General features: G+C 42.7%; 1 protein-coding gene across 2 annotated transcripts in view; it reads right to left on the reverse strand.

The window, feature by feature from the left end:
• Positions 1–15,586, reverse strand: part of CPNE8 (copine 8) — a 296,420-nt gene that overhangs the window by 74,978 nt on the left and 205,856 nt on the right. For both annotated transcript variants that reach the window (XM_029058426.1, XM_039911231.1), the window contains exons 12-13: positions 12,414–12,467; positions 10,209–10,270 (exon numbers count right to left, since the gene is read on the reverse strand). In XM_029058426.1, coding sequence (XP_028914259.1) covers positions 10,209–10,270; positions 12,414–12,467 — 116 coding nt within the window. The remainder of the gene's footprint in view (positions 1–10,208; positions 10,271–12,413; positions 12,468–15,586) is intronic.

The raw sequence follows: 15,586 nt of genomic DNA on the forward strand, positions 1-15,586 counted from the left end.
CTTCAATTTTGTTTTCCATGAAGTGGGATGCATAGAAACTCATTCATTTTGAGGTGCATTTTCCATTCAAAATCTTGAAGACTCTGTAGTGATAATCATTTTTGCATCATTCTGAACATCTTCCTCAAGTGCCCAGTCAGAAGTCTGCAGCAATATTGGATAACTACCTCAAACACTTTGAAAAATAAATTAGTCTGTTGACTTAAGAGAGTTTCCTTGACATCAGACACCTATTCTGATTCTAGCCTTCAGTTTCTTTGTTGCATCCGCATCCCAAAACAAAGCATTTTTCCTCTGGAAAGCCTTCCTTTATGAACTTTTCACCTCCCCAACCTATTTTCCCTCCCTCCTGCATCACCTCCTCACTTAGGTCCATATCCCTTAAGTACCCCACTTCCACCCCCACAGCACACATTTATATATCTTTATATTGTTTTACTTTCCCTAATTGTACTTTATTTTATTGCCTGTTTCTGCCACTAGATTGTAGGTTCCTTCAGGGCAATAAGCTCTCTGTGGATCTACTGTACTCTCTCAAGCACTGAGTACACTGTCCTAAACACAGTAAGCATTCAAGAAATACCACTGATTTATTGAGCGATAGTGTCTACCGATTATACTTTTCAAGTGCTTAGTACAGTGCTCTCCACACATTAAGTGTCAAATCAATTGTCTTATGTTGTCAAATCAACTCCGACCCATAGAGACACCATGGACACATCTCTCCCAGAACGCCCCACCTCCGTCTGCAATCGTTCCGGTCGTGGATCCATAGAGTTTTCTTGGTTGAAATATGGACGCGGTTTACCGCTGCCTCTTTCTGTGCAGTAAACTTGAGTCTCCGCCCTTGACTCTCTCCCACGCCCCCGCGGCCCAGCGGGAAGTTGTACTGATTGTGAATAGGTTGAAGAGTTCTGAGCCTTGTACATGAGGGAGAAAGCCAGACAGTCTCCATAATCCTGACACAATCAGTCGCTCGATTGATCAATGTTATTTATTGAGCACTTGCTATGTGCAGAACACTGTTCTAAGCATTTGGGAGAGCATTCATTGGATAGTATTTATTGAGCACTTACGAGGTGCAGAGCACTGTACTAGCACTTGGAATGGACAATTGGGCAACAGATAGAGATAATCCCTGCCCAATGATGGGGTCACAGTCTGATCAGGGGAGGCAGACGGACAAAAACAAGACAACATAATCACGATAAATGGAATCAAGGGGATGTACATCTCATTAACAAAATAAATATGACAATAAAAATCTATACAAATGAGGACAGTGCTAAGGGGAGGGGAAGGGAGAGGAGCAGAGGAAAAGGGGGCTTAGCTGAGGGGAGGTGAAGAGGGAAAGGGGGAGGGAGCAGAGGGCAGAGGGGAAGCAGAGAGGGAGCAGAGGGAGCAGAGGGAAAAGGGGAAGCTCAGTCTGGGAAGGCCTCTTGGAGAGTACAATACAAGAGAATAAGCAGACACATTCTCAGCCCATAATGATCTTAAAGACTAGAGGGGGAGACAGACATTTATGTGAAAAAAAATACGACTATGAATAGCCATAGAGTTATGAAATAGCCTTAGGATTTTGGGGAATTTGTCATTAACAGCCACATTTGTTTAGTATTTGCCTGACCAGTGTTCTGGGAAAAATGCTTTTGTACGTTCTAAAAATAGAGCACACAGGTCTTGAATTGAAGAATACTTTAAGAGCAGTACCATCGTGCTGCAAAAATCATATTGATAGTGCCACATTTTGATTTCATGGGTAACAATATTCCCTTAGTAATCCGTCCATGAGGATTTCGGCAAGGATTCCCGCCAACTATGATGAGCCATGAGATAGTATGATAGTTTCAACAATCAGCCCTCTCATCTTTTTTCTTGGAAAAAAGGGGATTTTGGTGGTTTTCCTCGGTGTTTTTTAAGATGAGGAAAAACTCATGATTTCCCCTGTTGTAGCGTCAGTCCCTTGTGGGCAGGCAACGTGCCATTCATTGATTCTGTATTTCCCAAGCCCCAAGTCCTGTGCACCACACCAATGAATTAGGAGGAACAGCATGGCCTAGTGGATCGAACACAGGCCTGGGAGTCAGAAGGTCATGGGTTCTAATGCCGCCTCTGCCACTTGCCTGCCGTGTGACCTTGGTGAAGTCACTTTATTCCTCTGCGCCTCAGTTACCTCCTCTGCAAAATGGGGGTTGTGACCGTGAGCCCTAGCTGGGACAGGGACTGTGTCCAACCCGATTTGCTCGTACTCATTCATTCATTCAATTGTATTTACTGAGCGCTTACTGTGTGCAGAGCACTGTACTAAGTGTTTGGAAAGTACAATTCAGCAAGAGAGACAATCCCTGCCCACACTGGGGAGTATCCACCCCAGGCCTTAGTACATTGCCTGGCACATAGTAAGTGCTTAACAAATACTGCAATTATTATTATTACTCACTGGGAGGGGCAGGATGCTTCATAATAAAGTTGGTATTTGTTAAGCACTTACTATGTGCAGAGTACTGTTCTAAGCGCTAGGGTAGATACAGGGTAATCAGGTTGTCCCACGTGAGGCTTACAGTTAATCCCCATTTTACAGATGAGGTAACTGAGGCACAGAGAAGTTAAGTGACATCCACAGTCACACAGCTGACAAGTGGCAGAGCTAGGATTCGAACCTATGACCTCTGACTCCCAAGCCCGGGTCTTTCCAGGAGCCATGGTGTGGGGAGGGATGGTAGACCATTTGTGGACAACCTCTGTCGTAGACAGGGGAAGATAAAGCAACAGCTGCTTTTTAAGATGCCACTTCCCACTCCATCTCATTTCCGGACAGGACTCCAGATTTCTTTACTTGCTCATGAGCCGATGGTCCCCGAGGATATTCCCGGCCATCGGCCTCTGTGTGGTGAATGAAAAGGAGCCTATCAAAATCGGTACATGAGCAAGGAAACGTTTTAAAGGCCGACTGACTGCTGTCTCTAATATAAGGTTTGGCAGAGGGCTGTTACGAATAGACATGCCTTGCATGCAATCAGGGAAAGGCTTTGGGAAGAACGAGTTATCAAGATAGAAATTCTAATACGGTCATAGTTGCTGCAAATGGAAAATATATCTGGGTGGCAAAGGGTAATTTTTACGTGCATCCGCTGTGGATTAGATTGACGGTAGTGGATAAGTCTTTTCAACCTCATTTGCATGCACGGAGAGGATCTCACTGTCAGAAGCGACATCTTCTAGTATAAAAAAGAGCTATATAGGTGCATATATAAATGTATATACTCAATGACATTTCTGGAACCGAACGGCAGCAATGCTTGATAAATCTACAGTGGTAATATTGAGTACAAAATTCAATGTTAAATCTTTCTCAGAAAAGGAAAAACTACACTGAAACTATTAAAAGGAACTGGTATTTCTCCTAAAGATTTTTCTACACTAATTGATATGAACTTTGGTTGTTAATACGATGTTGGATCTACAATGAAATATATTTAAATGAAAAGAGGAAGAAGTATTTTGATCATCATTTATTAAAACGAATGCCTATCAAATATTAAATTGATTAAACCTATTAAATTAAATTGAGTGAACCTATTAACCCTCATGGATCATGATCATATGAATTATGCAACTTTGGTCCCTTAAAAAATGACAGCTAATAAAAATTATTTTATTATCCTCACTGTTTTCCCTTTGACTTCTCATCTAATACAAAACACATACTTGATGAATGGTAGAGAATATGATAGAAAAATGAAAGGACACTAAAAACCAGCAGTCTCTCCAATAAAAATAGTAAGGAAATTGAAGTAACATTTCTATACCTGAGAGAGTTGATGGATTATAGAAAAATGAACATGATGGAGGGCAAAGAAGCAAGGTAGGACTGTAGGAAAGGGTGAAGAAAATTATTTTAAATCCTAAATATCCTAAAAATTAGAGTAAAATATTTTAATAAGGAGAGAAAACCAACTCTTAGGAATTATGTCGATCTGGTCGATCAATACTTCTTTTCCAAAGCATAGTCAAAGATCAAAGGGTGATCTTCACTCGTTGAATATGCAGAATTAATTTCCATGACAACAGATGGTTTTAGGGCTTAATAAGATGTAAATCAACATTAATTAGACAACATAAATCTTGGGATATACAAGGATTCAGTGTCAACATAAACACCATCATTTTGGAATGTAGGAAGAGGAATAAACATGTAACTTTTGATACCAAATAATTTAATTTTGCATACCCTTATCTTACGTAAGGCTCTATGGAAGAAAGGAACAATTAAAGCCAATAAATGTATTATTCCTAGGTTGTTTGGACCAAGTGGGTGAAAATTTGGTATCTAACAGGAGGCACCAAAATTGCTCATGCGTTCTTTATCTGCCTTCCCATCTAGAAAGTCCATTAAGGACAGGGAATATGTCCAACTGATTTGTTGTACTGTATTCTCCCAAGCGCTTTACACAGCGCTCTGCACATAGTAAGCATTCGATAAACATTACTGATTGAATGATTGAATCTTTAAGGGTGTGGGCCTCAGAGAAGAAAACTCAAGTCCTTGGAGATCTCTGTGGCCGGGTACAGCAGCACTCGGCACCGGGGAGAGTCGAGGGTGGAAGGAGGCAGTCAGTGGTCGACCATTTCTGCATTTTTACCAAGAAAACTGTCTGGATCCACTACCAGCACGATGGCAGATGGAGAGTGGGGCGTTCTGGGAGAGATGGGTCCGTGGAGTCGCTATGGGTCGGCAACGACTCGACGTCATACGACCGGACGAGACAGAAGAACTGTAAGGATGGGGTTTGGACCGAAGGTCCCAACCGTGTGGATTTATCCGTATATACCTGTAATTTATCTATCCGTTTATTTATATTAATGTCTGTCTCCCCCTCTGAACTGTGAGCTCGTCGTGGGCGGGAGTGTGTATGCTTGTTATACAGTACTCTCCCAAGTGCTTAGTACGGTGCTTTGCGCTCAATGAATATGATCGAACTAATGAGTGAATTTGAGCGTGGGAGTGTGATGTTATCGGGGGTGAAGGGGAAGAGGTCTTTCAGCCCTAAATCCCGGCTGAAAGAGAGCCCCCAGAATCACTTTAGGAGCGTCTGATCGGCCTCCCCTGGGTCTTGAAGGCTCCCACTTCTGTTCTACCGTAGATTTTAGGGGTGCTGTACTGACTGCTCCCCTAGTCCCTCTATCCCTATCACTGCCACCATACTTCAGCTGAAGCCCAGGCTTCTCTCTGAAGGCACTGAAGTCCTACGGACCTAGCCTACCTCTCCCCTCCTAGAGCTGGGGCAGAAAGGCCGCGAACAAAGTGACCTAGTGGAGAAGCAGCGTGGCTCAGTGGAAAGAGCCCGGGCTTGGGAGTCAGAGGTCATGGGTTCGAATCCCGACTCCGCCCCTTGTCAGCTGTGTGACTGTGGGCAAGTCACTTCACTTCTCTGTGCCTCAGTTCCCTCATCTGTAAAATGGGGATGAAGACTGTGAGCCTCACGTGGGACAACCTCATTCCCCTGTATCTACCCCAGCGCTTAGAACAGTGCTCTGCACGTAGTAAGCGCTTAACACATACCAACATTATTATTATTATTATTTGGGAGTCGGGAGGACCTGGGTTAGCTCCGCCACTTGTCTGCCATGTGAACTGGGGCAAGTCAGTTTACTTCTCTGCACCTCGATTCCCTCATCTGCAAAATGGGGATTATAACTGTGGCTCCATGTGGGACGCGATTTGTACCGAGAACAGTACTTGGCACATAGTAAGTTCTTAACAAATACCATTAAAAAACAAATAAAATGGAAAACTTCTCATGCCTGCAGCTGCCCAGGGTCACACATATTCCTGCTCTGCCTTCAGGAGTTTCTCCTCCAGCTCCTACTGCAGGCAGACATCAAAATTTAATCTCTTCAATATTTTATAGGTTCTTAACAAGGTAAAAATGAAAATTAAACCAGTTCAATCTCCTTTTCCTGGATCTCTAGACCTTAAGCTTGTCTGTAGTCAGGGACCGTGTCTTCAGAGCAGCGTGGCTCAGACGAAAGAGCACGGGCATGGGAGTCAGAGGTCACGGATTCGAATTCTGGCTCTACCACTTGTCAGCTGCGTGACTGTGGGCAAGTCACTTTACTTCTCTGTGTCTCAGTTACCTCATCTGTAAAATGAGGATTAAGACTGTGAGCCTCACGTGGGACAACCTGATTGCCCTGTATCTACCCCAGTGCTTAGAACAGTGCTCTGCACAGAGTAAGCACTAACATATACCAACATTATTATTCTTATTACCACCTCTGTTGTATTATACTTGCCCAAGCATTTAGTACAGTGCCCTGCATGCGGAAAGCGCTCAGTAAATACCACCGATTGATCGATTGCCTTCCCACTCAAGGAGCCTCTTACTTCCTTAAATACATCCCAGATCTAACCTGTTATTTTCCCCCTCAGGGGTAGGAGCTTCTCTCATCCAGAGTCCTAATCAATGGACTCTGCACTTCTAGGGATCGATCAACAAATCAATGGTATTTACTGTGCAGTTATCACATGCGGAGCCCTGTACTAAGCATTTAGGGAGCACAAGATAACAGACAAAACCCTTTCTCTTGGAACATTATCTAACCTTGGCTTCAGTGGCATTGTCCTCTCCTGGTTTTCCTAGTAATAATAAGAATGATGATGGCATTTGTTAAGCACTTACTATGAGAAGCAGCGGGGCTCAGTGGAAAGAACCCGGGCTTGGGAGTCAGAGGTCATGGGTTCTAATCCCAGCTCTGCCGCTTGCCAGCTGTGTGACCTTGGATAAGTCATTTAACTTCCTCTGTGCCTCAGTTCCCTCATCTGTAAAACGGGGATTAAACTGTAAGGCCCAGGTGGGACAACCTGATCACCTTGTATTCCCCCAGCGCTTAGAACAGTAATAATAATAATGATAATAATGATGTTGGCATGTGTTAAGCGCTTACTATGTGCCGAGCATATACTGCTTTGCACATAGTAACTGCTTAACAAATACCACCATTATTATTATGTGCCAAGCACTGTTCTAAGCACTGGGGGAGGTACAAGGTTATCAGGTTGTCCCAGGTGGGGCTCACAGTCTTAATCCCCATTTTACAGATGAGAAAACTGAGGCACAGAGAAGTTGAGTGACTTGCCTGCAGTCACACAGCTGCCAAGTGGTGGAGGCGGAATCAGAACCCATGACTTCTGACTCCCAAGCCCGTGATCTTTCCACTAAGCCAGGCTGGTCTCTGTAGTAGTATATCCCTGGCCACTCGTTCTCAGTCTCTTTCATGGGCTCCTCCTCTTCCCCCCACTCTCTAACAGCAGGAGTCCCTCAAGGCTCAGTCCTAGATGCCCTTCTATTTTCCATCTACACCCACTCCCTTAGAGAACTCATTTGCCCCCATGGCTTCAACTATCATCTCTATGTGGATAATTTACAAATCTACATTTCCAGCCTTAATCGTTCTCCTTCTCTGCTATCTCACATTTTCTCCTGCCTTCCGTATCTCTCTTATTAATGTCCCACCATTCATTCATTCAATAGTCAATAGTATTTATTGAGCGCTTACTATGTGCAGAGCACTGTACTAAGCGCTTGGGATGAACAAGTCAATACCTCAAACCTAACATGTTCAAACCAGAACTCATTTGTCCCACCACACCCTCCCCTCCCTCTGACTTTCCCATCATTGTAGACAATACCACCATCCTCCCTGTCTCTCCTCAAGTCAGTAGTCTTGGCGTTATCCTCAACTCAGATCTCTCATTCAACCTACATATTCGATCCGTAAGAAAATCCTGTCAGTTCTACGATCGCATTATCGCTAAAATCTGCCCTTTCCCCTCCAGCGGCGTCGTGGCCGAGAAAGTCAGAATCCGCTAAGGAGCGTGTAGCAAGTCACCTGCTGAATCAAAGAGACCTGAAAATGCATGGCTCTGAAGTGATGGACCCCATATCTGCCCATCACTGGGATTTTGTCGTTCCCCGTCCACCTCTACATTAAACAGAAACTCCTTATCGTCGGCTTTAAAGCACTCAATCACCTTGACCTCTCCTATCTCTCCTTGTTACTTTCCTACTACAACCCAACCCGCACACTTCACTCCTTTATTGCCAACCTTCTCATTGTACTTCAATCTCACCTGACTCATCTCCGACCTCTTACCAACATCCTGCCTCTGGCCTGGAATGCCTCTTCCTCTTTATATCCGATGGATGATCACTCTCCTTGTCGTCAAAGCCTCACTGAAGGCACATCCTCTCCAAGAGGTCTTCCCTGACTAAGCCCCTCATTTCCTCTTGTCCTTCTCTCTCTGTGTCACCCTTGAAATTGGATGCATCTTCTATATTCATCCAGTCATATTTATCGCACCCTTACTATGCGCAGAACACTGTACTAAGCCCTGGAGAGAGGATAAAGTTCTCTTGAACTTTATCAATAAAGTTTATCAATAAAGTTGAGGGTTCTTGATTAGAGAAGCAGCGTGGCTCAGTGGGAAGAGGCCGGGCTTGGGAGTCAGAGGTCAGGGGTTCGGATCCTGACTCTGCCACTTGGCAGCTGTGTGACTGGGGGCAAGTCACTTCACTTCTCTGTGCCTCAGTTACCCCATCTGTAAAATGGGGATTAACGGTGAGCCTCACGTGGGACAACCTGATTACCCTGTATCTACCTCAGCGCTTAGAACAGTGCTCTGCACATAGTAAGCACTTAACAAATACCAAGATTATTATTATAACAGCAAACAGACACATTCCCTGCAAATACACCCCTCCTTCAGGGCCACAGCACTTAGGTACATATCCATAATTCATTTTAATGTCTGCCCCCCTCTCTAGACTGTAAGCTCTTTACAGGTAGATAACATGTCTACCAACTCTACTGTATTGCAATCCCAGCTCTGCCACTCAACAGCTGTGTGACTGTGGGCAAGTCACTTAACTTCTCTGTGCCTCAGTTACCTCATCTGTAAAATGGGGATTAACTGTGAGCCTCAAGTGGCACAACCTGATGACCCTGTATCTACCCCAACAGATACCAACATTATTATTATTCCAAGCACTTAGTACAGAGCCCTGTACACAGTAAGCACTCAATAAAAAAAAATCGATGGATCAAGTCCACTAATAGTGTTGGTATTTGTTAAGCGCTTACTATGTGCAGAGCACTGTTCTAAGCGCTGGGGTAGATACAAGGTCATCAGGTTGTCCCACATGAGGCTCACAGTCTTCATCCCCATTTTGCAGATGAGGTAACTGGGGCACGCAGAAGTTAAGTGACTTGCCCGCAGTCACACAGCTAATCTTATTGCTGTTTCTCAAGTGTTTAACACAGGGCTGTGCAACAGTAGGCACTCAATAAATGCTATTAACTGATAGATTCCACCCTTAAAGATGTATGTCAGGCACTAAGAAGGAGGTCCTGATGAACAGGGTCTTAAGGTATTACCACATGAGGTTGAAAAATCTCCTTGAAATATCGACAGACAATACAAATCTCTGTCTAGAATAATTGAGATGCCTTTCTTTCTACAAGCAAATAAAACAAGCTATCAATAAATCAAGAGTATTCAATGAGCACTTATTAGGTACGCTTACAATAGAAGCTCTTGGGAAAGTACCACAGAGTAGAGTTGATAGACGTGATCCCTGCCCACAGGAAGCTTACAGTCTAGAAAAGAAATGCAGATGGGGGAAATAATACAGAGCCTGACGCAAAATGGACATAAGTGCTGGGGTCTAGATGATCTCTCCAGTTCCCTCTTATCTCTGTGACTCTAACATATCAGAGATATATTCCTTAAGTACCACTTTTGTATTTTTACCAAGAAAAGTCTATGGATCCACTACTAGGACAACTGTAGATGGAGGTGGGGCGTTCTGGGAGAGATGTGTCCATGGTGTCACTATGGATCGGAGATGACGCGACGGCATAAGACCAGACCAGTCTAGAATACAAATGCTTACAAGGCAAATACTTGTGTGAAACCAAAACTAATCAACGTTGTCCCAAACACTTTCCTTATGTAGCCTTTTTCTTTTCCTTTAAGAGAAGTTGCAGTGCCTATCTCATCCATTGTCTTTTGTGTGAAAGTTAATCTTGTATAGTCGGAAACACGGTCCTTAGAGATAATCTCAGAGATTTTGATTTTGTTTTGGCACTAGGTATTGAATTAAAGAGAAACTCAAATGACGGAAAGTTTTAATCGAATCACTTACCCTCCTTTAATATAGTCAAGGAATGAAACCTCCGTTTCCACCAGAAATGAAAGTAATGTTACCTGAAACAAATATTATATAATCAGTTCTGAACTACCACAGCTCAGTTTGGGTAGAAATAGAAATTTTAGAACTATAAAAATATTAAACATAATAAAATATTCTTGCCACCAATCTTTCTCCTGACTATTTTTAAGGGATGTAAAGATATGAAATATAATAAAATAGTTTTCCTACCAATCTTTTCGATCTTTCAACTGGTTATTTTGTATAACAAGTTAGGCCCTGCCTTTTTCCAACTCCCATATTATTAGAAGAAAGAAATGGCTGAACTCCCTCCAGGAATATTTCATTTCCTTTGAAGAACATGAGAATCATCTACAAAGGCACCATGTCTCTCCCTTGTCATATAAAAAGGAGAGATAAAAGAGAATTTGGAAATTGGTGAAGTTAAAAACATGACAAACAATAAACTAAAGGAAAAGATATGGTGAGTTCTATTTTGGTCTCCAAAGACATATCACCTACTTATGTAACTAATAACCATCATGAAAATATTCATCTTTGTTTCTTCGAGATAGCTTGATAATTTCCTGGTTCACATTTTAGTTAAGATTTAATTTATTCCCCCGAGACCTTTTGCTCCATCTATCTCTTTTAGCTACTAAATCAAAAATGAATGTTCGGTATCGTTCTTTGATCATATTCCACAATGATACAAATTTGTGAGAAAACACCATATGTTGGGAGGTCAGGATCAAATTTAAAATTAAATTTTGTGGATGAGGAGCCAAATGAGCTGAAATAGTGTTTTTATTTTTTAATTCAAGATTCTCTAGTGATAAGCACTATATTGGCTCGACAACTATTTAAAGCCTCTTCTGACTAATTTTTTCTCTCTGAATGGAAACAGATGGTGAATGGCAGCAGTTTCTAAACAAAACTCACTAATATAGCATCTGCGATTCAGAAAAGAAACCAGAAAGTGTCAGTTTGGATCTACAGTGAATTCTTGATTCTCCATTCCTTCTTGACCAAGTTCTGGCTTCCCTCTGACCTTCTACGGAGAAGCAGCGTGGCTCAGTGGAAAGAGCATGGGCTTTGGAGTCAGGGCTCATGAGTTCGAATCCCAGCTCTGCCACTTGTCGGCTGTGTGACTGTGGGCAAGTCACTTAACTTCTCGGTGCCTCAGTTCCCTCATCTGTAAAATGGGGATTAAGACTGTGAGCCCCACGTGGGACAACCTGATTCCCCTATGTCTACCCCAGCGCTTAGAACAGTGCTCGGCACATAGTAAGCGCTTAACAAATACCAACATTATTATTATTATTATTATTATTATTCTACTTTCATTCGTACAATCTGGAAAAGTGGTTGTGTCCAAGCTTTGATGGCAGGCTTACTAATTCCCCGCGTGACCACATAGATGATGATGTTGGTATTTGTTAAGCGCTTACTATGTGCCGAGCACTGTTCTAAGCGCTGGGGTAGACACAGGGGAATCAGGTTGTCCCACGTGGGGTTCACAGTCTTCATCCCCATTTTACAGATGAGGTAACTGAGGCACCGAGAAGTGAAGTGACTTGCCCAAAGTCACACAGCGGACAAGTGGCCGAGCCGGGATTCGAACCCATGACCTCTGACTCCAAAGCCCGTGCTCTTTCTGCCGAGCCACGCTGCCTCTCTGCTACTTCTAGATGGAAGTGTTCCCTCAACCTCTGCGTGATAGGTCCAATTCATTATGAAACAAGAGTTTATACAGCACACCCCTCCATTAGGAAGGATAGTAAAGAGTCAGCTAAGACTATCCGGAGAACAAATCCGTGGAACAGTTATTGTAAAGAATATTGTAGCTGTGGTCTTGCTATCCCTCTCAAAGAAAAGTGAGTCAAGTAATGTCCCTTGAACTTTTCTGGGCAGGTGTCCAGTTTCTTCTGGCTTGACAGCATGTAGTCCTCATTACATCGAGACCACTATCTAGCTAAACATTATTTATCCCTGAATCCTTCCATCCTCCCTCTTCTCTCCCTAGGAAATAGCAAAAGAACTGAATTCTCCTACTTTTCTTGTTGTTACTGTAAGGACTCTGAACTATTATTGTGAAACAGATCACTGAAGACCTGTACACTGCACATTCGGAGGATCTAAGTTTTCCTTCCTAACCCATATCTTGAAAATAATATTTAATATAAAGAATTCACTTACCGTTCCAGAATTAATATACTTTTTCTTTTTTCCTTTCTTTTTGGGATTTAGCACCTGAAAGAGTAGATATAACTGATTAAATGATTAATTAAATGATTTTTTATATTAAAAAATCACACTGAGGATGTAACTTTCCTCACATTGATATGACAAAACGACACATTTGCTGTCAGAGAAATTATGTTTGTCAGAAAACAGGATTTTAATTATTGGGTGTAAAAATTCCATTAAAACACTAAATGTATTTTATAATTTCCATTTAATAATGCAGCACCTTTAGCTACGGATTTAATCATTCCTATTCAATTAATGATACAGCAATAGCTATAATTTAAGTTTTCGGCTCATGACTTTACCGGTTGGCTTTTCAGAGTACACGGCTTATTCATTCATTCATTCATTCATTCATTCACTCATTCATTCAACCTTATTTATTGAGCTCTTACTATGTGCAGAGCACTGTACTAAGCGCTTGGAAGGGACAATTCAGCAACATATAGAGACAATCACTGTCCAACAACAGGCTCACAGTCTAGAAGACTTATTGAGTTCATTGAGTTTATCCCTCCTGTAATGTGATTAGAACTTCACTGTAGACTATAAGATTTTGTTACTTTAAAATAGACCTGAAATACCCTTATTAAGGAGTTAACTGAACACTTCACTTACCGAATTAGGAAACAGATTGCTAGGTCACGGAAGACGTTTGAAAACCGTTATTTTCTAATCTGATAATACCATCCTTCCCGTCTCACAGGTCCGCAACCTTGGTGTCATCCTTGACTCCGCTCTCTCATTCACCCCACAACATTCAATCCGTCACAAAAACCTGCCGGTCTCACTTTCACAACATTGCCAAGATCCGCCCTTTCCTCTCCATCCAAACTGCTACCTTGCGGGTACAATCTCTCATAACATCCCCCCTGGATTATTGCAACAGCTTCGTCACTGACGTCCCATCCTACTGTCTCTCTCCACTCCAGTCTATACTTCATTCCGCTGCCCGGATTATCTCTCTGCAAAAATGTTCTGGGCATTTCACTCCCCTCCTCAAAAACCTCCAGCGGTTGCCTATCAACCTTCGCGTGAAATAAAAACTCGTCGCTCTTGGCTTCAAAGCTCTCCGTTCCCTTACCCTCCTCCTACTCACCTCCCATCTCTCCTCCTCTAGCCCAGCCCGCACACTCTGCTCCTCTGTCACCGCTAACCTCCTCACTGGGCCTCGTTTTCACTTGTCCTGCCATTGACCCCCGGCCCACATCCTACCACTGTCATGGAATGCCCGCCCTCCTCACATAATTATAATAATAATGGCATTTGTTAAGCGCTTACTATGTGCATAGCACTGTTCTGAGCGCTGGGGAGGATACCAGGTGATCAGGTTGTCCCATGTGGGGCTCACAGTCGTCATCCCCATTTTACAGATAGGGTAACTGAAGCACAGAGAAGTTAAGTGACTTGCCCAAAGTCACACAGCTAAGTGGCTGAGCCAGGATTTGAACCCATGACCTCTGACTCCCAAGCCCGTGCTCTTTCCACTGAGCCATGCTGCTTCTTTATCTGCCAGACTAGCTCACTTCACCCCTTCAAAGCCCTACTGAGAGCTCACCTCCTCCAGGAGGTCTTCCCATACTGAGCTCTTCCTTTCCCTCTGCCCCTCCTCCCCTCCCTTTTCTGCTCCCCACAGCACTTATGTATTTTTGTACATATTATTTATTACTCTATTTTATTAATGATGCGTATATATCTATGGTTCTATTCATCTCTTTTGATGGTATTGATGCCTGACTGCTTGATTTGTTTTACTGTCTGTCTTCCCGTTTTAGACTGTGAGCCCGTTGTTGGGCAGCGATTGTCTCTGTTGCTGAACTGTACATTCCAAGCGCTTAGTACAGTGCTCTGCACACAGTAAGTGCTCAATAAATGCGATTGAATGAATGATTAAATGATGTCTTTCACGTAGTTTCTTCCATCAGATGTGATTAAGTGAATTAATACAAAAGAATACTGGTGATAGTTTGGGCCGCCAACGTATATAGAGAGACGTAATGATAATTATAATAATAATGTTGATATTTGTTAAGCGCTTACTATGTGCAGAGCACTGTTCTAAGCGGTGGGGTAGATATAGGGTCATCAGGTTGTCCCACTTGAGGCTCACAGGTAATCCCCATTTTACAGATGAGGTAACTGAGGCCCAGAGAAGTTAAGTGACTTGTCCACGGTTACACAGCTGACGAGTGGCAGAGCCGGGATTCGAACCCATGACCTCTGGCTCCCAAGCCCGGGTTCTTTCCACTGAGCCACGCTGCTTCCCCAAGTAGCATGGCCTAGAGGGTAGAACATGGGCCTAAGAATCAGAATGACCTGGGTTCTAATCCTGACTCTGCCACTTATCTGCTATATGACCTTTGGAAAATCATGTAACTTCTCTGTGCCTCCGTTATTTCATCTGTAATATGGGAATTAAGAGTTTGAGCCCTCTGTGGGACAGAGAACCTGACCAACTTCTAAGTACCCCAGTATTGAGTAGAGTGCCTGGCACATAGTAAGTGCTGACAAATATCACAAAAAAATTTAAAAACCCAATATTCTACATCAAAAAATAATTTCAAATGTCAGCTCTATCGACATACCACCTAATTTTTTTTGCAACTGCACTCTCAAACAGTTTCAATTTCCAACATTTCAGGAAATATTAATATTTACATGGAAAAGTGAGTTCCCCTAATGGAATGTGAGTTCTTTGAGAACAGAAATCTTGACTACTTAGTCTGCTGTACTCTCCCAACTGCTTAATACAGTGCCCTGTAATCAGTAAGCACTTAATAAATACTACTGACTGAAGGAAAATGTTAGATTATGGTCATTATAATTTTTCTGCATTTAATAGTAATAATGATGATAATGATGATAGTATTTGTTAAGTGCTTACTATGTGCCAAACACTGTTCTAAGCACTGGGGTTGTCCCACTTGGGTTTACAGACTTAATCCCCATTTTACAGACGAGGTAAATGAGGCACAGAGAAGTTAGTGACTTGCGCAAAGAATCACTGGGAGTATAACAAGGGCAGGTAAGGGAAAAGCCTTATATTCACACCTCAGTAATATTCGTCAAGTGATGTCAATAGCTTTGAAAGCACTGACCTCAATGAAATCGGTTGGAATTAG

This window comes from Ornithorhynchus anatinus, chromosome 2, assembly GCF_004115215.2.
Source record: "Ornithorhynchus anatinus isolate Pmale09 chromosome 2, mOrnAna1.pri.v4, whole genome shotgun sequence".
Taxonomy (NCBI): Eukaryota; Metazoa; Chordata; class Mammalia; order Monotremata; family Ornithorhynchidae; genus Ornithorhynchus; species Ornithorhynchus anatinus.